The sequence below is a fragment of the Electrona antarctica genome (genome assembly GCF_951216825.1).
Source record: "Electrona antarctica genome assembly, chromosome: 17".
NCBI lineage: Eukaryota > Metazoa > Chordata > Actinopteri > Myctophiformes > Myctophidae > Electrona > Electrona antarctica.
In genome coordinates this window covers 26,123,920-26,149,634 of record NC_136798.1, presented here as the reverse complement: position 1 = coordinate 26,149,634, position 25,715 = coordinate 26,123,920, and the positions used below count along the sequence as shown (strand labels likewise).

Sequence of the window (25,715 nt, the reverse complement as noted above, 5' to 3'; positions counted from 1 at the left end):
TATGTCTCTTTATGGCCCATTTTATACTTCTCAGCAGCATTACGATCATTCAAATACTGACATTTCGGTCCCTCTGGGTCTTTATCAAGAGTGTCTATACTTTGTTGTGTGATGTTGTCAGTAATCTACAAATTCATACAATGCATGGTGAGCTTATAGATCTTCTATTTTGCTTAGAATAACACGATATAAAACATATGGCAGGTTGAAAAACATTTTGTCCTGGCAATGGAACAAACATGCAGCAAAACCTGGGACTTTTGCAATATGTATTTAAATATAATATTGTTTATTTCTAGATTTCTTTTTCACCCTGAAGACAGAATTCCGGCTAACAATCATGTCAAGTATAGGTTCCTGTGATACTGCAGGAACCATTGCTGTTATTGCTGTATCCTCAAGGAATTGCTAGGAAACAACATTTTTAATCATGTTTTGGTTCTATTGTTTTTTGGGGGAAAAGATTAGTCTGTAATATTCTCAACAGCCAGTGGTGGAAAAAGTACACAAATAAAATATCAATATGGTAACGGCAATGTAGAAGTACTCTGTTACAAGTAAAAGTCTGGAATTCAAAAAGTACAAAAGGTACTGGCATCAAAATGTACATAACGTACCAAAAGTAGAAAGTACTCACTATGCAGAATGTTTTTTAAATGCGTTTTAGATGCATCACATGGCGACACTGAGATGTAGGCCTAGTGAAGTAGAAGTATTGGAAATTGGAAATAGTCAAGTAAAGTACAAATACCTCAAAGTTCCACTCCATTTCCACCACTGCTCACAGCACTCACAACAATGCAACACGTTTTTGCCAAATCTTCACCCATTTTTGCAGAATGTTCGGCAATTATGACATGCCGAGAATATGGACACTGGAGTTCAAGTCTGAGACAAGAGTTTAGAGTAAAAATGACAATAGGTACGGCGGTCGCCATTGTGCACAGTAATTTAGTTTTACACTAAACGCTGCTATGGATCTCTTTTGGGTTGTTTCTCTTTGGCTCTGAGGGCAGTGTTGCAGAATGCCATTCCATATGTGTTGTTTGATCAGATTATTGGTCTCACTTGCTTTGAGTCCAGGGGCTGAATTGATCAAGTAGCAGCGGCAACAGTGCAGACCACCCTGGGGATAAACACCCTCCTTTTATGAGGAAGAGAAAACAGTGGGTAAGGTTGGCCCTACCTGTTCACTCATGGTACCTAAGTCGGTGGCTGCGAGCATCATCGAAATGCTTTATGTAACAAATGAAATGCCAGGCACAGGCATTTGACTTGGCAGCGGTTGGGGCATTACACCGAAATTACGTCGAAGTATCAACGTACTCTCCCGAAGGAGAGGGCTAATTGCAGCCATAACACCCGGGATTCCAAACTTCCTTGTCTCAGTGGAAGAGCAGGGAGACCACCTCCAACCACTTCACTGCAGGTGAAGAGCAGGGAGACCACCTCCAACCACTTCACTGCAGGTGTGCTAGTTATATTGTATTAACATGCAATAAACAACAAGCGTATGCACAGTGAGTTCTCAAAAATATAGATAAAAGTAAACATACTGTACAATATAGTGCTTTAATATTGGCACTTGTATTAACAGAAGGTAATAGCATGCATGCATTGCACTTGTACAGTTAATTATACTGTATGTTAGACAGGAGGTAATAGTGCCTACAACAGAATCATTGCAAGATAGGAGGTGATGCTAGAAGCAGTTTGGTCATGCAGCCACATTGGAGCATGTGTGTATGGTCATCTCTACAGTATAATTAATTAATTGTTAGGAGATTCAGAGTTCAAGAAATACACAGGCCAGAGTGGCTGCCCTAAAATCTCATCCTTAACAAAGCTGTCACATACAGTCTTGGAAATAATACACCGCTACTTTTGTCTGATCAATGCTTTATTGTGTATGTGTAGCAGGACACAAAATGAGACAGATGTTCACAATAAAACAAGATACACAGACAGAGGCAAGATGTAATGAAAGCACTATGTACAGTAAATGACCCAAGGTAGGTGACTGGAGAGTCTATCGGTTACAACCCAGGCGTTTTATGGCACTGGAGATTAATGTGAACTCCCGTTGTGAAATCCACCCCTGATTATCCAGTCTGACCGTGGCCTGTCGGTGATCCCCTCTTGTGTTTATACTGCCCATGAGCTCAGAATACCAATGTGCATCGGGCCAAACAAGGCAAGAGAGGAACAGCCAGCCCCACAGTCTGCCACTTAGCCAGCTCCCCTCGCAGCCCTGTTTGTATACATAACCTAGTGAGATAAACACCTCGTGGTTGAGCTAACCCTAACAGGCCGTATCCATTTCCGTTGACTGGACTGTCATTTTCAGTCCCTGTGCTTTTTTTAAAAACACTGTATATCCATCCAAGTAAATCCATCTCTGTCTTCAAATGCTCAGGATGTTGAGCACTCACCTCTTCTTTACGCCTCCCTTCCCTAGGATAGTTCATGATCGTTGTAGTACACACGTGTAGGTCCGCTTATGGTTGTGCTACTTTTCACGTTTTCAACTCGGTAACAATAGTGGAGGTCAGAGAACAGGAAAACTGATGTGAAAATCTTCGCCAATATAGTTATATATTTTACAGATAAAGCAGAGACAGCTCCATAACAACTGAAACAAACTGGTGTCCCTAGTTATAGGCTACCATTTAGAAATGAAATCAATATTAACAAATTACAACAATTTACACTCGAGTACCACGAGTGTACAATTTAAATGTAAGTGTTCAAAATAAACACATGACCATATTGGCAACGATATGCAAATATCTGCCTTATATATCGAGCGGATTCCCAAAACTGCATACATGTTGAAAATGACATAACCACTTAATTCCTTCATTGACCAGCTCTCCCAAGGGTCTACTACACCCTAACCATTGACCAGCTCTCCCAAGGGTCTACTACACCCTAACCATTGACCAGCTCTCCCAAGGGTCTACTACACCCTAACCATTGACCAGCTCTCCCAAGGGTCTACTACACCCTAACCATTGACCAGCTCTCCCAAGGGTCTACTACACCCTAACCATTGACCAGCTCTCCCAAGGGTCTACTACACCCTAACCATTGACCAGCTCTCCTAAGGGTCTACTACACCCAATCAACCAATGTTGTGAACTTGTGAGCTACTTATGAAGCACCGGCACAAACAGCGAAATGTTGGTGGGTCATGTTTCGCAGAAACTGTGCTAACATAAGACAATAGCAATTAAATAGAATACAATTTGTAATACTGGATGAGATAGATCAGGGTAGAGACGGGTAGAACAGCAATATGATAAAGCTCTTAAAAACAGGTTCAATATGGTTTAGCAACAGTGACAAAATTGCAGGATCAGAAGCTTATCTTATACAGTATCTTTATATCTTTAGCGGCAGTATATATGCTTTTTTGTTGTTGTTTTAACTATGTCCTCATGCAGGGCTCAAACAGGTGCACATCAGGTGCAGTGATGTGCATCCCGAGGTACTTGAAGCTACCCACAACCTCTCCACTAGTGTAAGACCTCTGCCTAGATCTGTGCACAGATCCACGATCCTCTCCTTGGTCTTTCCGACATTTAGGAAGATACTGTTTTCCTGGCACCAGTTAGTCAGGCCTGCCACCTCCTCCACACCGGCCTTCTCATCGTCGTTAAGTTGAGGCCCACCGCCACTGTGCCATTAGCAAACGCTGTTTTGATGTGGTGTTCGAGCTGGTCTTGGGTGCAAAGGAGTATGGCAGAAACCTTGGTTGCCATGGCATTAGTCCAACGGTACCTTTGTTCTGAAGTATTGTACCGTCGATCCGACAACCCCCCATTATAACTAAGCCTAAAGCTAATCATAACGTCACACTAAGCTAACACTTGTCGGAATATTGGGACATTGGAATAATAGGCAGTGGAGCCTCCAGAAAAGGGACGCACTATGGGTCCACGTAGTCAAGCGTGCAGTTATGTCCAGAGTAGTAAACAGAGAGAGTGGCCATGTTGCTTAGGCCTTATTTTTGCTCTCATGCAGAAGAGAGTTAAAACAACGATCCTGCCATACGGGCTGGAACGTGACAGCCTGTTTATTGGTTATCCGAGACATATAACTTCCACATGGTCCTGCAGATGAGTGCTACATAACTCGGACGCATTTGGAACTGCTTACAACATGCTCTTTGTGGAGATGAGAGAGAGAGAGAGAGAGAGAGAGAGAGAGACAGAGACAGAGAGAGAGAGAGAGAGGGGCAACATCCACTACTGCCATCTGACCTGCATGACTCACCCTGTTTACGGTCATGGGTTCCAGCACGTGTGTAGAGGCACATGAACGTTTTAATGTGCACATGTACTGTTTACAACAGCTCTCACATTAAGAAAACCAAGTTTTTGTTTTTTGTCTGTATGGTGTGTGTGGCCCCGACAATACCTCCTTTGTGCTCGAAGTATCACAGTCAGCCTCTTCCTGTTGGGAGCCTCGCACAGTGTTCATAAATGTAGCACCTTATGATGGTCTGACCTCTAGCAAAACAAACAGAGGGACCGATTGCTGGGTTTTGTCCTGTCTGTGAGGTTGCTTCAGAAGCAGATGTTTCTTTTTGGTGAGTGTTGAGGTTTTAACCCCTCTGCCCACTGTGACCAGACTGAGTGGAGGGAGGAGGGAGAGAGATCTGTTGAGCCAAAGGCTGTCATGGACCTGTAAAAGGGTATTCAATCTGAATGGGCTGATTGGGGCTGAGTTTGGTTGACAACACTCACAGTCTGCTGTGCACAAAGTGGAGAGAATATCTCTCTCTCTCTAGTCTCTATCTCTCTCTCTTTCTCTCTCACTCTCTCTCTCTCTCACACTTTGATTCTCTATCTCTCCTTTTCACTCTCTCCATTTCCCATCTGTATGTGATTTAGGCAGGGGCTCAGGGGAGAGGCAACTCTACCAGGGGAGGGCGGGGGGGGTTAGAGAGAAAGAGAGAGGAGCCAAGGGAGTGAGTTAGGGAGTGAATGAGTGAACAGAGGTGGGGTGGGTGGGTGTGTGGAAGGGAGGGAAGTGAAGTCCACACAGTTTGTTTTAGCGGACTCAGGGCTTGGGCTGGAACAGGCACAGCCCTCCATCTGGAGGTCAGAGCACCAGTTGGACAAAGTACAAAACCAACGGCCAGAGCTGAGGGGGTGGGAGCTGCTTCTGTCCCAGAGAGACGTGTGACGACAGCGAGGAGAGAGACGGGACAGACAGAGAGAGAGGGAGAGAGGGGAAAGTGCTCCGCCGGGCACAACGCACTAAAAACATGGCTGCTAGGTCTCTGCCCTGCCTCTGTTGCCTACTCTGCATCCTCTCAGGGATTGATTACCCAGCCTCTGCCGTTCGATTATGGGGCCAACAAGAGTCTGTGTTGAAAGTAAGACAACTTTTATTTATTGTTTTCTTTTTCTTTCTTTCCCCCCCTCTTTTCTCTTTTTGGTTGGTATATGTTCCAGTGCCATAGCAATATTAAAGATTCAACAAAATGTAAAATTATTTCCACCTCTGTCTCTGTCTGTCTGTCTGTCTGTCTGTCTGTCTGTCTGTCTGTCTGTCTGTCTGTCTGTCTGTCTGTCTGTCTGTCTGTCTGTCTGTCTGTCTGTCTGTCTGTCTGTCTGTCTGTCTGTCTGTCACTCACTCTATCTATCTCTTATACACACATACATACACAGTACATACTCTATAGGCCTATACAGTACATGTGTATATCATGCATATGAACTTTGATAGGTGTACATAATGTGACAGTATGTGAGACAGGATCGTGTGATGTGTTGGAAACATGTTTTGTTTGTGGAAACTCAGGGCTTTGGTTTGTGCTGCATGCTTACACTGGTGCTGAGCCAAACAGCCACAGGCATCCAAATAAGAAAGACGACCCACAACTCTTCTTGTCTGCTGCTAGGTGACGATGACGACGGTGACGGTGACATTACGATCCCCAGTGGGATCTTCCTCAGGTCTTTCATACAGGTCCCACTGGTGATCGAATCCGCCGTTGTCACCCCATCGTGTGAATACATGGAGATGCATTAAACAATTTGTGCTTATGTTAATGTAATGGAGGCCATGTTATGGAAAGGGCCGTCTCAGAAGCTCTCTGGGGACCCCCCTGGTGTCTCAGTTTAGATTGTATAAATCGTTGCTGTCTTGTGGAAATGCATTGTGAGAGCATTGTAGATCAGCAATTGTCGCTACTTTTACATGGGCAATAAATTATGTCAAAACACTAAAAGTATAAATTGGAGATGACAGTACAAGGAGGACAGTTATCATCAGATGGTGATATCCCCAGCACAGCGTGAAACCTGGTTCATATGCATCACTGCACGACAGTGTTACACTCTATCGATCCACAAGCTCACAACGCGTCACAGATGCGACACGTACAGTAGTGAGCTTGCAGATCGTCTATATTCGATGCGTGATACGACAGAGAGTAAATCAGGCATCGGTCTACGATGGGGGGTCTGGGTGGGTTACTACTTCCCTGCACCTCCGTCTCCCATCCAGACCCTGACCCCAACCCCACCCCACCTTGACAGAGCAGCACTAATGGAAACCAGCTGGAAAGTGTTGTGAAACACCCGAGAGAGCAGGGAGAGAACGAGAGAGAGAATACGCTGTAGGCAGTAATGAGAACGTATATACACACAGTCACCAAATCAACAGCAAGGTCACAAGAACTGTCTGTCTGTCATGAAGAGCATGTACTGTACTGTATAATTTTTTGTGAATCTCAAGTGACCAAATGGACACTCTGCAAATGCATTGTGTAGATCAGGGGTTCTAAACGTTTTTGTCCGGGGACCCCCGGAAATGCTTTGGCAATGTCTCGGGACCCCCGCCCCGCCCCCTCCCGACCCCCAATATAAATTGACTGCTACAATAACCTTAAACCATTTTGGGCGGGAACCCCTTTTGGTGTTTTAAGCATTGTTATAATTTAGCTATTGAAAAATAGCAGATCTACAAGCTCATAGCGCGAAATAATTTGGGGACCCCCTAAAATAATTTGGCGACCCCCCGAGGGGTCGCGACCCACGGGTTGAGAACCCCTGGTGTAGATGCCCCATTTCAAATGAGTCTAACAGTAGTTTACTTGTATTAGTGTTGAGGAAGACTCAAGTTGATGATATTGTTAGATGTGTGTGTTGCATAGGAATAGGCATAGGAATAAATGCAGAATAAATGCAGAAATCTGAACGAGGTCTCTTGTAATGGAGGACAGTAGAGTTCGACTCCTCATCATAACTGTGCCACTTTAACCACTTATCTGAAGGGCGTCTTACGGCATCAAGAGAGTGCATACAGTATATATTTTTAGTATGGCTGGCCCCCGTGGGAATTAAACACATACGAACACCATACTCTCTGCTTTGAATGCGTGCCCAAAACTTCAGATCTGCTGGGGCTACCTACGTTGTGCCCACATTGACCTACATAGAAAGTGAAACCACAATCCCTGGCACTGTTTATAGTGCCATCATGACGTATAGCTACATTAAGGTCAAAAAGACCCCCGTAACATTTGCAGTGTAAGAATTCCAAATACACAGCGGATGGATCCTAGATGTGTTCTATAAAGTATAAACAGTTGCATTTTTTTTTTAATATATTTTTTATGGAGGGACAGACAGTAGGCTGACAGGAAATGGGGAGAGAGATGGGGGGAAGACATGCAGTAAAGGCCGTCGGTGTCGGGAGTCGAACCCGCGGCACACTGCCAGACTGGATTACCAGCCAAGGTGCCTGGACCATTGAGCCATGGCCCAGGCCAAACAGTTGCATTTTGACCCTAAGGTTTATTTTAGGTTTACGGAATTCCTGCTAAGTTACACAAGCAATGGACCCCTTTAACACTGTTCACATAACATGAAATTGTACTCATCTTAAGTTGATCAGACAAAGCTCTATCTAATGTGCTTTTAGTTTCTTTAAATCATTTGATGGTATACAGGGTCATATGTTAACAAAATATAATAATCAGAATTGTTCAGTTGTTTTTTTATATCAACTGTGTGAGATTTGTCCTGTAGAACGATAGCACCACCTTCATCGGCTCTACGGATGACAATAGATTGATCATTAGACAGTTCTTTCAAAGCATTTCTCTCTTGCAGTGATAGATTAGAATGGCAATGGTTAATGGACTCATTGGGGGAAAACATAGATGTCACATATTGGTCAACTAACCAAAACAAGTGTGAAGATACAGTATCATTGATGCTCACATGCTCTGTCCTATTGGGTTAGACTGTCCTACAGTGAAGATACAGTATCATTGATGCTCACATGCTCTGTCCTATTGGGTTAGACTGTCCTACAGTATCATTGATGCTCACATGCTCTGTCCTATTGGGTTAGACTGTCCTACAGTGAAGATACAGTATCATTGATGCTCACATGCTCTGTCCTATTGGGTTAGACTGTCCTACAGTATACATCCCTATAAAGTTACACAGTACAGAACCATGTACTGATCTCCCTCCGTTGTTTGTGCTGTAAATCTCAGAGTCCTTTGATTGTACAGTCGGCTGAGCGGGGAGGGTCCATGGCCAGCAGACACACCGTCTCCTGCTGTGTTATTAAGCTATGCCGAGATTCTCATGACCCGTGTTCCACTGTATATCCTGTCCTGGAGGATCTTCGGAAAACCCAGACTCTGTCTGAACCCCTTGCCGTGGCCAAAACAAATACAGCAGCTAGCTCTCTGGGAATAGGGGGTAGGGGTTCGCTGTTCAAAGATTTTAACTTGCAGCCAGAGCTACATTTAAATACAGGCAGCTATACTGTACATTGTAGAATGTAGATCCCTGCCATGCCCATGTTATCCTATAAAGCCAGAGAATGATAGATTGAGGTTCTCCTGATAAAAACATTCACAATCAATCAATAAATATAGGTTAAAAGTCTATACAAATGAACCATCGACTAATGGATAAATGAAGTAGCTATAGGCTTTTCTTCCCCCTAATATAGAGAATGCATGACTACATGGTCACACACTACACAGCCCATGGGATGAGGCAGAGTGTTGACTTTGGACAGAATTCCAGTGTGGAGCCAACTCCTGTTTTTTTGCCTGATACCCGATATATTTGTTCAGCACTGTATCCTGGAGATATATGAGGCTTATGGCCAGCACCATTATGGTGATAGTTTATCACACATTAGAAGGGATACATACATATCAGTCTGTTAATGAACTAACCTCACTAACGTGTTTGAAAGAAACGGTTGTGACACACATTTCATAACATGAATAATAGTCCATGATGTTTTTGAGGGCCTATGCCCAGCTTTGTGTGTTTGTGTGTACCCCATAGCGATGATTTGATTGGCTAAGCAACGGAATTGAGGATAAAAAGTGAGGACAGAAAAGTGAGGTTGAGGTTTATGGTTAAAAGCTTCAATTTGCCCAGCACTCATTGCAGAGATTTGGAACGTTCAGTTTCTCTATTGTTTTGCTGCATAAGAAATAGATTGCTGGCTGTTTTTTTAATAATAACAAATCCAGTCCTGGATAAAACACTGGCTGTGAGATACACTTACTGTACACTACACTCACAGGAAAACAGAGAGAGGCTACAGTATGTAACTTGTTGAATGTCATCTTTGTTCTGCCACTGAAGTGGGCACTTTGAGAAGGATCACTGAAATAGTTTGCATCGCAGAGCGAACTCATTAGGACAGAAGGCCACATATGTCAGTTGTTTCAATTGCCATGCTTGTTTAACAAAGTGTATTAGAATCAGCAATGTGGTCCCATTCAAAGTAGAACTTTCAATATTTCAGCATTGCTCTGCAGGACCCAACTATAGGGAACACTCGCTTGAAACTTGAAAGAGCATTGCATATAAATGCAAAGTCTTGTGTGGTGTGGTGTTCAGTGATTTAACAAGTCCTCCAAGCACAGAGGGGATGGGATGGGGGTGGAGGTGATGTAATTACAAGAGATTTGAGCAAGCTGACGTAGTGAATACTGTACTGTATATATCCTGTAGAGTGGACCATCCTGTATATGATCTGCTCTGTGTTTACACACTGCAGCTGTTTCAGCCGTCACTGAGTGTCACACAGCTAATAGGTGCAGACCAACTCAAAACTCTTTTCCCATAATCTACTGTAGTTTAGTTAGTGGTTTATTACTGCTATTGGGCTTGCCCAATATCTTATTTTTTTTATATCCCTATAAGCTATTGATTACTTGTAGTGTTGGTGATCTATATAATAGGAACTGAAACGTATGTAAATTGCTCTGAAAAACAATGCCACCTTAGGCGACAGAAATCGAACCTGTAATCTAACGTCTATAACAGATGGGAACGCCTTTCCATTTGGTACATCATCTGTTAGAATGCTAACATGTTTACATGGCAGGTTGACATACTCAAGAGACTCGATACTGCTTGTGATAGATGGGCCTGCTGTTGTTAAGTGTGTGTGTGTGTGTGTGTGTGTGTGTGTGTGTGTGTGTGTGTGTGTGTGTGTGTGTGTGTGTGTGTGTGTGTGTGTGTGTGTGTGTGTGTGTGTGTGTGTGTGTGTGTGTGTGTGTGTGTGCGCCGTGCACCATGGGTCAGGGGAGACCACAGGAAAATGGGCTACAGGAAGAACTGTGCCGGCCATGTAAAGCCTTGGCCATTCACAGGATGTTTCACATTAGCCGGCCCAATGTGAAAGGCATTTCTTTGTCTCACGGTCCATCTGAAAATAAATCAAAGGAAAATATGCCTCACAGCCGGGCATATATCTCTGGAATGTTCCAGCTACGAGCTGTTCTAGACGGCCAGCATAAACGTCCAATTGAGCAGAGGAGGACAAACATGGGGTTTCTTACATGCAGACAGGAACAAAGTGGTATTGTGTGTGTCTTTGAATGGAACTGCTTCAGAAGTTGAAAGATGTATTTGTGGGTGGAGGCGGGGGTCAGGGTTCTGAACTCTGACATCACACCACCCTCACCCCCATACTTATACTTGGTGGCGCGCAGTGTCACAAACGTCAATAGGCAATCTACAAGCTCACAACTGGTGGGCTGTTCTGTCGCGCAAATAAGTCCACTGTAAATCAGGTTCCAGAAACTCCACCTCATAGCACGAATGTCAGACAGGATATACATTTTAAACCGACATTTCATAAATAGCAAGGGACTGCTGCGGCACGGTGGTTCATTGTTTTCTACCCGTACACATGCAACAGAGGGTGTGTGTGTGTGTGTGTGTGTGTGTGTGTGTGTGTGTGTGTGTGTGTGTGTGTGTGTGTGTGTGTGTGTGTGTGTGTGTGTGTGTGTGTGTGTGTGTGTGTGTGTGTGTGTGTGTGTGTGTGTGTGTGTGTGTGTGTGTGTGTGTGTGTGTGTGTGTGTGTGTGTGTGATTGTGCTTTCGTACAGCCATGAGTTAAACAGCAGTACGAGTCATCATAGGGTAATGTTGGGAGGAGATGTTCTTACAGGATGAAGAACATCTTCCGCTGTTTACGGAAAACCAAAAACAGACTGGTTGGAAGTGATTCCAGGTGCCCGTCTTCTCCTCTAAAACTGTCTAAAACAGTTACTTTCCAGGATTCAGAATGGCAGATCTACAATCTCAAACACAATGTGACATGCTATTTTTTTTATACTTTTGTCTGGCCTCAGTAACTTTGCATCAGTGCTTGAAATCCACACCCTCTCTAGCCTCTTAAAGTATGGTTTCTGTTACTATTGAACTGGTTTATTTTATATGCTCAAAATCAGAGTAGTAATCGTACTATAAATCCTACTATAAAATGAAGAAAAGTCTTGCGTGTCCTGACTGTCCATTCTCACACATTTTCTCATGGGTTGTCAATCTGTAATAAGCTGTTTATTATCATGTTTGTGAACTGTGACTCAGTGAGTGAAGACTCTGTCTGTCCTCTGTCCATTCACATGCATTTTCCTCTTCAGAAAACCAAAAACAGGCTAATGGAAAAATGATTCCAGCCTTTGGCTGTTACAGTATATACAATTCTGGTCCTTGTTAGTAATTTTGCGTCAGTGCTTGAAATCCAATCCCACTCTAGCCAAAGTATGGTGCAACTTCTGCTCGGGGTTTATTTTCATATGATCTAAATCAGAAAGAGTAATGATTATGACTTTCAAAATTTTCATTTCTTTCTTTTCCTTCTGTAGGTATGTGGCAGAGGATATTTCCGTAGTGAGCAAAATAAATGCTTACCATGTAACTGCAAAGGCCACGCAGACTACTGTGACGATATCACAGGCATTTGCTTGGTAAGTTCTCCATACTTGACATCACTGGACATCACTGGCGTTTTATTTCATTCATTAGTGAATATTAATTATATTGTTGAAAGATCAAATCCCAATCATTTTATTTGCCATTAAGATAGCTTTGGACGAAGACATTTTTGGTAAAAACACTAAATGTTATAAGTCTAAAGAGTGTACAAATGGAACCTTAATGGACCCTTACAGGTCCTGAGGTCCATTTGGTTCCCTTTATACACACTTCAGTTAAATGTCATTTGCCCACATACAGGACTGCAGGGACCACAGCGAGGGGCTTTTCTGTGAAATGTGTAAGGATGGCTACACACTGGCCCCCAGCCTGGATGGACGCCACACCTGCCGGCCGTGCGCGTGCCCTATTTCACTCCCATCCAACAAGTAAGCCCATGCAGTGCTGTTGATGTTGTATCGATGCTCACAGCAGGCTGTGTGCCGGTCGGCAAGCACTGTGTGATCTCTGACATTCTGTCCCCCGTGTGTCTGTCCAGCTTCGCGGTGCATTGTGACAGGGGAGGTGCCATCCTGCGGTGCAAGTGCCAGCAGGGTTATGCCGGACATTTCTGCGAGAGGTCAGTGTTGACAGGGATTTGGACGACCGGTTGAAATTAAGCCATTGCACCAATAAAGCTTCCGGGTGCATGCAGTCTCAACACTGCACAGTTTGATGTGGGCAGATACTGTATTTCTCACTTCTCACTTTCTCACTCGTACTGTAGTTGGGAGCTACCATTCCCGAGCCAGGTGGCCCGATAGGTCAGGATCTTATCTCCTGTTTCCTTAGCTTCATGTGAGGCAGCTTCATGTATAAATACACCCCCTGGACATGACTCTAGTACTGGTTGTCACAGTGACTTAAGCCCAATCCAACCCTTGGTGTTTACGGTAGTTCCAAGAATACAGTAGAGGCAATGGGCATGACTTTGCCAGGGGATTGAACCCTGACCTCCAAGTCTCAGGGTGGACATTCTAAGCACATGGCCACTGAGCTGGTAACAGGGTGCCTCCTGACTAAATCGACATTGGACAAATGGACATTTTGTAATCGGAAGACCTTTAATGTATCTTATTTTGAAAGACATTTATACTTAATTTATACTGTATTACTTATTATTTATTACTTATTTATTATTTAATTATTTATACTTTTACTCATTTATATTTTACTTTGATTAATCCCTGTGGAGAAATGTGTATTATTTGATGGTGTCTCTCGTAAATAACAGATTTTCAAGCAAAAAGCAAAGTCTGTTAATTTCCGCGAGTGACGCACCATGTTGCGATGACACATACGTCAGGCCAACCAACCAATCAGCACCACCCAGCTCACTATTCCTCCTCCAGGTGTGCTCCTGGTTTCTACGGAAACCCCATGGTCATCGGCGACTCCTGTAAGAGGTGCGACTGCAACGGTAACTCCGACCCCAACCTGATCTTCAACGAGTGCCACAATGTGACGGGCCACTGCCAGAACTGCTGGGGCAACACGGCCGGTGCCAACTGCCAGATATGTGCCCCGGGTTTCTATGGCGATGCCATCAGCGCCAAAAACTGCAGAGGTACGTGACGTGCCACTAGCAAATCTTAGCTGTTCCTCCCTTGATGTTACTCACTGGACAGGAAGGACGTGTGGGGACGGACCTGTTCTGACATGTCAGACATGTCAGAACAGGTCGGCTCCATACAGTTGGGTGCCACCGATATTGTCCCTTATCATTTGACCCATTTAGGCCCGACCTCAAAATTTAAAAAAATCCTTCTAAATCCTCCAGTTTTCTGAAATAAATATTTTCATGATTTTTAAAAAATAGCAGACCTACAAGCTCGTAGCGCGCCACTCGGTGGCGCGCTATGAGCTTGTAGATCTGCTATTTTTCAATAGCTAAATTATAACATAATGTTTAAAACACCAAAAGGGGTTCCCGCCCAAAATGGGTTAACTGTCCTTTTGCGCAGATCACGCAAACCTCAGCAAAAAGAAAAGGACAATATCGATGGCCTCCAACTGTATATGGAGATCTAAGGGTTTGAGGTCAGATGTAGAGTTGCTGGCCAGCTCCATATAGCCTATGCAGATCTAGGTGATGATCCAGTCTTCTCCATGTATGGTTATCCAGGGTTAGATGAGGTCAGTGTTGTGATCTTCATATATGGACATATATGGTAGCGTGATGTGTCACGAGGTGTGATGTCATGAGATCTCACGAGGCGTGACCATATATGGAGACGTGATGTCACGAGGCTTGACCATGTATGGAGGTGTGGGTGACGGGCGGACGGACGGACGGACATACGGACGGACGGGAGATGCAACTTACGGTCGCAATAACAATTTTAGACTTTTGAGTGATGCTTATATCAATTTTGAGTCACTTAGCCTTTTACTATGAATGCAACCAGGGTTCAATTTGCTGATGGAGTAAGGGGTTAAATCCATCCCTCTGCTTTTGATAACAAATTGGTTATCAATTAATTTCTCCCTGGTAATTCTTTTTTTATCACTGTTGCAGGGATATGTTTTATCCCTGCTTGGTCATTAAATACATTTCCTTTTGCGAAATGTAGACTGTCTGATACGTTTGATGATACTGTATCCACAATGTAACATTTTAATTAAAAACGCAGGTTAGCCACATTAACTCATGGTGTCCCCAATTTTGCTATTTGTCATATGAAAAAGCATATCGGGCTTATATGGCAAGTAAAGGTAAAGCAAGAACACGGCTTAATCGTAAACAAGGCTCTGACAATTCCCCTTGCGTGTCCTAGGTGTAATATGGGCCTAAACCAATCACAAAGCCAGGTATAATGAATGTGGGAAGGTCCTTATAGTTTGTTGACACAGTTGGGCCGACTGGCTGCTGAGGATTCGTGTTAAGCTCCACTGACAGCAGCTCGTCATTCTTGGAGGACAGTACAAGACAGCATATTGGCGTATGTAACATCATTTTGGCATCAGCGAAGAAGTGGAATAAGTTCATGTAAAGCTAGTGTCATAGTATTGCAGGGGAAGAGAAGAGAGAGAATATCAATAAACTGAATCAGATTGTGATTATTATAGTAGCTTTCACACTATGCATTAGAAAAATATAAAGGGTCACAATTCAAGATCATGGATGGGATTATGGTGGGTGTATATTTCAAGTCACCGGCACCGCCGTGGATAAAAATAACTCCTATACTCATGTCATAGTAAAGTTTGACCTCTCACTTTCATCCTTGCACGTATCCTGTGTCTTTGCTGCAGACTGTGTGTGCAATAAGTGCGGGACGGCTTCATGCGATGACAGGACCGGAGTGTGTCACTGCAAGCCTGGCATCACGGGACGACTGTGTGACCAGTGTGAGGTGAGAAACTCAGGGACGCGAGGTCATAATCTCTCACAATCATGTCACTTCATGGGCTCTTTGGCATTCCTTCCGTAGATTCCCAGCAGAGGTTTTTAGTTTCCATGTTTGTGGGCATTTCTCACAGGCCAATGACCATACCCCGCCCCCAGAAAGAAATGTCAAATGTCAGCCACTATTTCTTGAAATCGATCTTATGTGATTCAAGAATGTTTTAATGTTAGAAATCATCAAATCATTATTACATGGTGTGCAGGTGAGTGGCCAGATGTCATTATTGGGGTTTGATTTGCTAGGGGGGGAATCCTTGTGATTCCCTCCCGCTAATACATTTTTAATGACATGTTAGATATTCATGTTTGATCATGTTTGTAATTTATTTTCTTAAAGAGATTTTCAAATAATTATTATTAATAGCTAAATTAGCACATCTCCAAGGTCACTCACAACGCATTGCGATGGGACCTTGTGAGCTTGTAGATCGGCCTTTGCCATGTCCTACAATGGAGTATATAGGAATTAAGGGATTAGGAAAATGTACCCCCCTCTGTTCTTTTTAAAAATCAAACCCTGCTTTGATCTTGTCCACAGGGGGTGAGCCACCAATAGCGTATCTCCAGTATTAAATATGCAAAACTCTATCAGAGTGTAGAAGTTCATTAGCTGTTATTTGGCATCACAGCTCATAGCAGCCTGATGGCGAGGTGTCACATCATCGCCGGAATGGTGATTAATGAGCCCCACATTTTTGGGTGAAAGAACGCCTTTGGACCGTCTCCAAAACCGCTCAACCCTGACTGAAACAATTGTTTAATGAGATCTCGTGGTGTGTGTGTTTTTGTCGTCGTCATTTTGTGTAACCTATAGGAGGGCCACTCGGGTTTCTCCAGCTGTCAGGGCTGTAGGCGGTGTGAGTGTGGGCCCGCCTCCCTGCGTCCCACCTGCCATCCGCTCACGCAAGGCTGCCAGTGTCGCCCAGGGGCTGGAGGACGCTACTGCGAGCGCTGCCTCCCGGGACACTGGAACTATGGCCCCTCCGGCTGCCACAGTGAGTCACGTTTCTGTCAAAACATGTCACTGTAATCACACAGCAGAGTCTGGTGTTCAATTCAACTCGTAAGAGCTGCGAGCTTTCCTCATGCTGCTTTCCTTTAGCTCCTAGCAACACCCGAGACCATTTTTTGGCCTTTAATTATCCAGGAATAAAATGACAGAATGTGGATTTGACATTGCTGTCGTATTTATTCACACCTGGAAGACTGCCTTACAGCACCACAACGTTCTATTGCTGCCGAGCAGATACAGCATAGCATAGCAACTACTGTATAAAGCATAAACAATAAATATACTAGTTACCAGCAAAATATGGGAGTAGACAGGGTTCCATTTTTCGGGGATGAGGTCCATACATTTTCATTTTATAGTGAAAATAGCCAATCGATGCAATGTATTGTGAGCTTGTTGTAGATTGGCTATTTTCGCTATATTTATTGTACGACACATGGTTATGAAAATGTATTCCCTGTATGGCATAGAGACGGTATGGGATCAGACCCTATACAGTAGATTGTATCTAGGGATCAAACATGTCAAAAGTGATGCTTTCAATTCCATCTCAGTTCCCAAGAAAAGCGACGCCCACCCAGACCATCAGTCATAACACGTAGCACAGATAAGGTTTTCCCAGAGAGGGAAGGCTGTGGCCTGCACCCCATTCCCACACCCACTATCACAGTAGTAGTTTATGATGTCAGGAAGGCATCTGCGCAGAGCTGCAGCCCAGGGGCCACGAGAGCTCCCAGTGGAGACCAGGGAATGACATCACATCACACACATGCACGCACACATACTGTACACACTTACACACGCACACATACACACGCACACGAGCACACGCACGCACGCACACACGCACGCACGCACGCACGCACGCACGCACGCACGCACGCACGCACGCACGCACGCACGCACGCACGCACGCACGCACGCACGCACGCACGCACGCACGCACGCACGCACGCACGCACGCACGCACACAATACACACAATACACACAATACACACACACATACAGCTGCCAAAACCATTCAATCCCACACTGGGGATACACAAGACAGATGTCCAGGCCTCACTGCCAAAACACCATCCCTGGGTCTTTTCATATGTAGCATGATCGTTTGCACTCTCAGCCCATGTCCAGCTGACAAAGTATTCGGGCTGCGGTCCAAAACGTTCCATATGTCCGTCCGACCTTTGTGTGTGTGTGTGTGTGTGTGTGTGTGTGTGTGTGTGTGTGTGTGTGTGTGTGTGTGTGTGTGTGTGTGTGTGTGTGTGTGTGTGTGTGTGTGTGTGTGTGTGTGTGTGTGTGTGTGTGTGTGTGTGTGTGTGTGTGTGTGTGTGTGTGTGTGTGTGTTTTCCTACGCGCAGAGTGTGACTGTGCGAGTGGCCACTGTGACATGCACACTGGGGAGTGTCTACCAGAGGCTGCAACAGTAAACCTCTGCAACATCAGTAAGTGGCTTTACTTACAGTAATAGCCTCAGCAAGGACCTTGTTACAATGTTGTATCAAAATATTTATGAATATAACAAATTAAATCATACGTCATATTGTCCTCTTTCTAGTCCAGTGGTTCTCAAACATTTTCTTGTCAATGACCCCCACAAATTGTATTTGGCTGCAGGCTGGGAACCCCCTGGAACCCTCTCAAGGACCCTTGGGGGTCCCTGGGACTCGCTTTGAGAACCACAGCTCTAGTCTCAAGGATGCTGGAGACAGTTGCACCATTACATCTCACACTAAGTTCAAACTTAGCCTAGTTATAGCTTAAATGGCTTTTACGTCAAGACTTATGCATTACTAAAAAGCCATTTAAGCTATACTAGGCAATTTCTTAACTTAGTCTGAGGTGGTGCAACTGGCTCCTGAGCACCAACCCTTGTAAAGCTTTTACAAGAGAGTGCAGTTCAAGATGAAAGGTACAAACCCTCCACACAGATCCGCCATTACCATCACTCCTTCCCCCTGCTTTCAGGTTGTGATGAATGCATCTGGCATCTGATTGGAGACCTGCGTGTGTCCAATAAGACTCTGGACGAGCTGAGGGTCAGCGTGTTGAACATCTCCACCGGGGCTGCTGCTAACGACAGGCTCAAGTACTACAACTACACTGCTCATAGACTGCAGGTAATTCATTACAATAGTAAAATTCCGCAATGGGCTGTAACCCTGTGATTTCATTCCATTACAAATACATCTAAAAAATAAATAAATAAATTATATAGCCCAGGGGTTCTCAAAAATGTGGGCTGGGGACCATAGAAAATATTTTGTCCATGTCAAAGGATTGAGAACACCTGGAATAGCCAACTGTATTTTGTATCATATTTTCCCTATAGAGCATAGCACTAGGCGTGGTTTTCCGGACCCACTGAAAAATTGGCCATTCATTTTTTCCGTAGAGATTTACACAAATATAAATATTTATATAAATTATTTTAAGCCTAGAATCAAGCCAGAACCCTGGTGAATCATGGCCATAACACCATCGATTCTGTGAAGAAAGAAAAATGAAAACCGTAAAAGTAAAGTGTATTTATTAAATGTATTATATCATATAATTAATTATTCAATCTTTTTTTACCCACAGAATCAAAGGTTTTATGGTCATGATTCACCAGGATCCTGGATGGCTGGATTCTATAGGCTTAAAATAATTGATATCAATATTTTTGTAAATCTCTATGGGAAAAATGAATGGCTGATTTTTCAGTGGGTCCAGAAAACCACACCCACTGCTATGCTCTATAGTCTAGAGTATAGAGTCTATACCAATATCCATACAACATGCAATATTTTCACAGAATGTGATTGTTGAAAAATGTTAAATGTCTTGACTATACTTCTTGATAGTACCTCTCTTACATCTAGATAACGGTTTGGCACACTTTACACAATAAACCAACACTTCGTTTACTTTTCCTTCCACTCTCACTATTTCAAATTCGCTTTTCTGTTCCTTTGGCACAGAATGATCCTGATCTTGCTTTGCTCTGGCTCTCTGGTTGCTGCTGGGCTGCAGTAAAGAGCAGCAGGTCTTCTGTGATGAAGAGCTCAGCTGTGTTTTATGACCATTTCATTGACATCATATCTCACTTTTCCCTCTGTTCCCAGAATCAGTTCCTGGGCTGGAGGAACAAGTCTTCTGTGATGAGGAGCCAGACTGCAGAGCTGGAGGACGCCACAGATGCTGTGGTGTCAGACATGAAACATCTGGTAGACATGGTCAGCACAGCAGTCAGAAAGCCTAGTCTTTCATCTGTTACTCATGTTACACATTACACTTTGGAGGGAAAGTTTCAGACGTTGACAAGCATACAGTACAGTTTATCCAACCTAAACTAACTTCTATTCAGTTCAACATCTTAAGATAACTACAATTTTTATGGGCACACTATTGTTTTTGAACATTGTTGTTTTGAACCCATTTGGGGTTTTTACCTTTTAAAATGGGAAATTTGTTTCTTTTTTCAGAAAACCTAGGTTTAGAAGGCATTTTTAGAATCAGCTTCAGAGGTCTATGTGTTATTTACCATTAGTAGTAAGTGCTCTAAAAGAGTAGTATGTGCTCTAAAAGGGCACTTACAGGCTGCAACTCGGAACTGGCTCCTGTTAAAAGTCAACGCCTACCTTGATGTCTGAGTTTTTGTTGCGCATCGTACCTCACACAGGCAATAGCAAATCTGCAAGCTCACAAATCGTCGCATGGCGTTATGTAGTGAGCTTGTATATCTGCTATTTCCGGTGTGTGACACCGGTGCACAGCTATGTATCAATCAGGCTTGAAGTTATTGATTTGTGTCAGCTATGGTTATTGATCTGCGGTCGTCTGCTGATGTTCCAGGAGGAGATAGTGAAGAGCCTGAGGGACACAGTGGTTGAGGACACGTTGCAGACTCTCACCCAGGCTGACAGGCTCACCGCAAACCTCACCGCTCTCAACTACCTCATCGAAGGTACTGGAGAGAATGCAACACAATGTACAGTTGGGTGCCACCGATATTGTCCCTTATCATTTGACCCATTTAGGCCTGACCTCAAAATTATAAAAAAAATCCTTCTAAATCCTCCAGTTTTCTGAAATAAATATTTTCACGATTTTTCAAAAATAGCAGACCTACAAGCTCGTAGCGCGCCACTCGGTGGCGCGCTATGAGCTTGTAGATCTGCTATTTTTCAATAGCTAAATTATAACATAATGTTTACTGTCCTTTTGCGCAGATCACGCAAACCTCAGCAAAAAGAAAAGGACAATATCGATGGCCTCCAACTGTAACACTTAGCTATAACAGTATTTATAGTCATCGTAACCTATGAATGGCATTAATCTAACTAATCTATGCATATGCATTGTACTACATGATGAAAGAATTGTGCCCTCTTGGAAACTGGTTGTTGTACGTGTAAAATACTGTACTTATCCATTGGATTATACATAATGTTAATACATGCTATTTAGCATTACCATTCAGTTTTTGCTTTTTGTTCTTTTTTCTTACTGTATGTTTTGAAGTTGTCTGCTGTCTGCTCATGTACGGTATGTGTTTGTATCTATACGGTATGTGCGTGCGTGTGCATGTGCGTGTGAGCAGATATGATCCATGAGTGGGAGCTATACAGCATCCACCAGGAGGTGGACCCAGAGATGGAGCGTCAGAACACAGAGATGGCCCATGACATGATGACCTCGATGAGGAAGCTGGACCTCTCCCCGCGAGAGCCCATCGCCACCACAGAGACCGCTGAGGCCCATGAGCGTGAGCGGACACAAAATATATATCTCTGCTGTCGGTTTCCTGAACAATTTACATTTTTCAGGAAATTAAGAAAACCGTATATTTTTAAAAACAAAGCAATATGCTGCCTCATCAAAGTTGGTGTTGTGACTTTATATATTGTCATTTGAATTTAGTTTTTAATTCATGACTTTTTTGTGCTTTTTTGCTAATGTTTTTTTGTAATAATTAAAAACAAAATGTAGGAATCAAAAAATATAGGGACCCATAAAAATTGGTCCGCGACCCAACCTTGGGTCCCCAGTGCTGTCGAGAGTTTGAGTGGTTTAGTAACGCGCGTTGTCCTTCCAGTGCTGACACGTATCGTACAGCTGGCGAAGAAGCTGAACGCCACGGACAAGCGGGTGTCCCCCGTGAAGGAGGCCCTGTCCCGCCACGCCACCACGCTGTCGGACGCCCAGGCCCTCCTCCAGAGAGCCGAGAGCAACGTGCAGGAGGCGGAGGACAGGAACAGAGCCAACCTCTTCAAATCCCAGCGAAATGAGGTGAATGATTGCCCCATTAGGACCCTCCTCTACTAGCTCTCTTTGACCCCCTCCCGTCATTATTATACACCATCATGTGAAGTGAGCAGTGGCTTTGGGGGGGTTGTAATGCCCCCTCCTTCCTGGCCTGTGTGTGTGTGTGTGTGTGTGTGTGTGTGTGTGTGTGTGTGTGTGTGTGTGTGTGTGTGTGTGTGTGTGTGTGTGTGTGTGTGTGTGTGCGTGTGCGTTGTTAGGCCACCCAGCGGTATTGCCGTACTCAAGCGGACATACATGCATGTACATAGGCACATACTGCATACAAAGACACACAAAGCCTTCTTTGGAGACCGTGTGCCACCGCTCAAAATAAAAGGGAATCTGTAGTGCGGGTGAATTTGCAAATTCCGTAGTGGGGTGTGGAATTTGGAAAATAAGAGTTAGGGTTAAAGGTTAAAATGTTTTTTACATACTCACTCTGTCTTTCTCATAGCATCATTACTCTCCTCTCTCTCTCTCTCTGACTCCCTACTCTCTGCCCCATATATTATCACCACTTGTTCTATGTTTGTGTCTGGTTTCATTACTACGAGATAGCATGCTATGTTCAAGTGTCCGGTAAATGCTTTCCCCCACTGCGGGGGAGTGTGATAGTGTTGATTGCCTGCTCTTGGCGTTAAACAGCATGCCCTTATCTCCATTCATAATGCTCCCGTCAGGGTTGATTTGTGCCTGATCTCTCAGGGAGGCAACTGGCCCTCCAAGATACACAGTCTGACCCCCTCTGTTTGTAGGTCAGTAGTGGAAGAGAAGTACACACATTTCTTACTTACGTAAAAGTATCAATGTGGAAATACTCTGTTACAACTAAAAGTCCAGAATTCTAAATTTACTTGAGTAAAAGTATTGGCATCAAAATGTACTTAAAGTACCAAAAGTAGAAAGTACTCATTATACGGAACATCCTATTTTAGGCTTTCAAATGTACAAAAATCTTTTGAAAATAGCAGATCTACAAGCCCCCAATGCGTTGCGATGTGACGCATTGTGAGCAGGTTCATTTTCAAAAGGCCGAAATGTATATAGGGCTTAAGTGGTAAATGTATGTTATGTAATAATAATCAAAATCTACAAAGTAACTAGTAACTCACGTTTTAAAATGGTAGTGGAGTAAAAGTACAACATTTGCCTCTGAGATGTAGTCAAAGTAAAAGTACAGAAAATTGTAAATACTCCGGTAAAGTAAAAGAAAGTACGGTACTTTACACCAGTGAAGATAGGGTTGTTGTTCCCAGAGCATAAAGTACAGTACTTTACACCAGTGAAGATAGGGTTGTTGTTCCCAGAGCATAAAGTACAGTACTTTACACCAGTGAAGATAGGGTTGTTGTTCCCAGAGTAATAAAGTACAGTACTTTACACCAGTGAAGATAGGGTTGTTGTTCCCAGAGCATACCAGAGAAGTCTTATTACCCGCCGGGGGGTTCTTAAGTGCTGAGAACAGAAACGCGGAGCCAGCTGTGGGAGGCTGGGGGTTCTTGGGAGGCCCAAACTGCAAATAGTGCAAGCGCACATTTTGTTCCCATGATAATATCCAGAGCAGAAAACACCCAGAAATATTACTGTACAAAGGAATCTGGTTCATCCCAAAACTCAGGAATGCAGTTCATTTGTGGAGTACGGAAGCACATTTAAGATTCCTCACCAAAGCCTAATTGACATTATGGGTCTACTGCAACGCTCTTTGTGCATGCGTGCGTGCGTGCATGTATTGAGGGAGAGTGGATTATTGTCTGGCCTGCATGCCTGGATAAGCATGTACGTACATGTGTGCGTGTGTGTGTGCACATGCGTGGGCATGTTATCAGACAGGCATATCTCCATGATCAGGGCCCTCTGTTGTAAATCAATGCAGTGAATAGGCCACTGTCCAAACAGGCAGCGTCCCTTAATCTGTGTTCCTTCAGTCCCTCTGCTGGGACTGGCCAACCCCAGCAACACAATCACAGTACAGTGCAATACAGTACACTGTGCTGCTGGGTTTATACACACCACTTTCAACCTGCTGTCCCTGTTTTGGTCAAGTCTTTATAGACGGACAAAATTGTGAATTAAAACAGCGAATGGCCCGATCTACTAGCTTGTATGTCGGCCATTTTCACAGTGCGATACCGTTATACAAAAAAGTATAAAGTAGGACATAAGTGGTTTTTATCTCAGAGAGTATCTCTAACATAAATTAACACTCTGGTTATTACTGTATAAGAGGAATAATATGATGTATTGCACAGTAGATGGTAAACTAATGAAATCAGTTCCACATCCATACAGTACGCAAGTCATGCAACTGTATGGATACAACTGTATGTAAGTTATGTAAGTCAAGCAAATGAGGTTACTGTACATACAGACTAAGTACCGTAAGTACCTTGTTCCTGTGATATGTACTGTAGATGCTTCCAGTGGTGTGAAATCACAAACGGTTGTTGGGATTACCCACCATCTGAAGGTACATATAGGCCATTTAAAATAACACTTTATTTGTATAGCAACTTTCATGACATGAAATTGAGCTCAAAGTGCTTTCCAGAGCAATAAAGAATAAAGAAAAGCAATGGCATAAAACAAAATAGCAGTGAATAAGGCAATACAGTGAGGACATGAATAACAACAAGGATTTTAAAAGCTAAAAGCAAGAGTGAAGAAGTAGGTCTTGAGCTGTGCTTTTTAAGATGTCTACAGAGGCTGCCTGTCGAAGGTTTGTGGGAGTTTGTTCCACGCCGTCGGCCCGTAGAAGCAGAAAGCTGCTTCACCGTATTTTGTAGTTGCCATTTGTTTAGGCACATCGAGCAGGCCAACAGTGGAGGACCTAAAGGGGCAGTTTGGGACATATCTAGGCAGGCAGTCATGGAGGTACCATTGAGAAATGCTTCCTCTTCATAAAATTGTCTACGCCAGCATACAGCTGTGCTGGAGGCATTATTTTTCGGCGGTTGTCTGTCTTTAATTTCATAACATTTCACACAAACCTGGACTCGATGATGAACTAAATTATGTGTAGTAGGTGGTCAAAGGTCAAGGTCACTGTGACACTCACCAAACACGTCATTCATCAAATTCCTTCCAAATCTTCATTCACTACTAATACTATCATATACTTACTCATATTAAGAGTCTGGACAGACAGATGTAAGCGGCAACTGGTTGTGGGAGGCATGCAGTACAACTGCAATGACGTGTTTCTAGTTCATCATTGTTTCCATGTCCTCTGCCTCCCCCAGGCTAAACTACACTTGGTAACAGAGGACCACGGCACTGTCATTGAAACCTTGGATATGGCCAACGGCCTCATCTCCAACACACAGAGGACAGTGGCTGAGGTGGACACTATGGTGCAGGTGAGACTACATTACTTTGTCAAAAATACAATAAAATGCTACTACAGTATTTGTGTTTTAACCACATGAATCCAAGGTGTCGCTATGGTTCAGTGTGTTTAATGGTCACAGGTCATGTGAAGGGTTTACATTTCCCATCAGAAAGAATTAGTCCATTCAATTTCAAAGCTATTAAATGATATACAGTAGAGTGTACAAATATAAATAAATAGTCCCTAGAATGTCTATTTATTAGGAATAGGGTAGGCCTATACTGCTTCCCCCTGGCCAGCCAGGGTGCCTGATGGAGAGGAAAGGAACTGGTTGTTCCTTCCACGCGCTACGTCCAACAGGGGAAACTCCCCCCTGTCAGGTTTTCATTAGACACTGTGGGA

The 25,715-nt window shown here is 43.7% G+C and overlaps 1 protein-coding gene across 1 annotated transcript in view; it reads left to right on the top strand.

The window, feature by feature from the left end:
• The first annotated feature begins 5,072 nt into the window (after window positions 1-5,072).
• Window positions 5,073-25,715, top strand: part of lama4 (laminin, alpha 4) — a 42,567-nt gene continuing 21,924 nt past the window's right edge. The window contains exons 1-14 of the mRNA XM_079526993.1: window positions 5,073-5,386; window positions 12,163-12,264; window positions 12,533-12,660; window positions 12,771-12,851; window positions 13,624-13,838; window positions 15,527-15,627; window positions 16,495-16,675; window positions 18,055-18,138; window positions 18,662-18,813; window positions 19,801-19,911; window positions 20,531-20,642; window positions 21,279-21,443; window positions 21,774-21,967; window positions 25,225-25,341. Of these exons, the coding sequence (XP_079383119.1) occupies window positions 5,276-5,386; window positions 12,163-12,264; window positions 12,533-12,660; window positions 12,771-12,851; window positions 13,624-13,838; window positions 15,527-15,627; window positions 16,495-16,675; window positions 18,055-18,138; window positions 18,662-18,813; window positions 19,801-19,911; window positions 20,531-20,642; window positions 21,279-21,443; window positions 21,774-21,967; window positions 25,225-25,341 (1,854 nt within the window). The 5' untranslated portion in view covers window positions 5,073-5,275. The remainder of the gene's footprint in view (window positions 5,387-12,162; window positions 12,265-12,532; window positions 12,661-12,770; window positions 12,852-13,623; window positions 13,839-15,526; window positions 15,628-16,494; window positions 16,676-18,054; window positions 18,139-18,661; window positions 18,814-19,800; window positions 19,912-20,530; window positions 20,643-21,278; window positions 21,444-21,773; window positions 21,968-25,224; window positions 25,342-25,715) is intronic.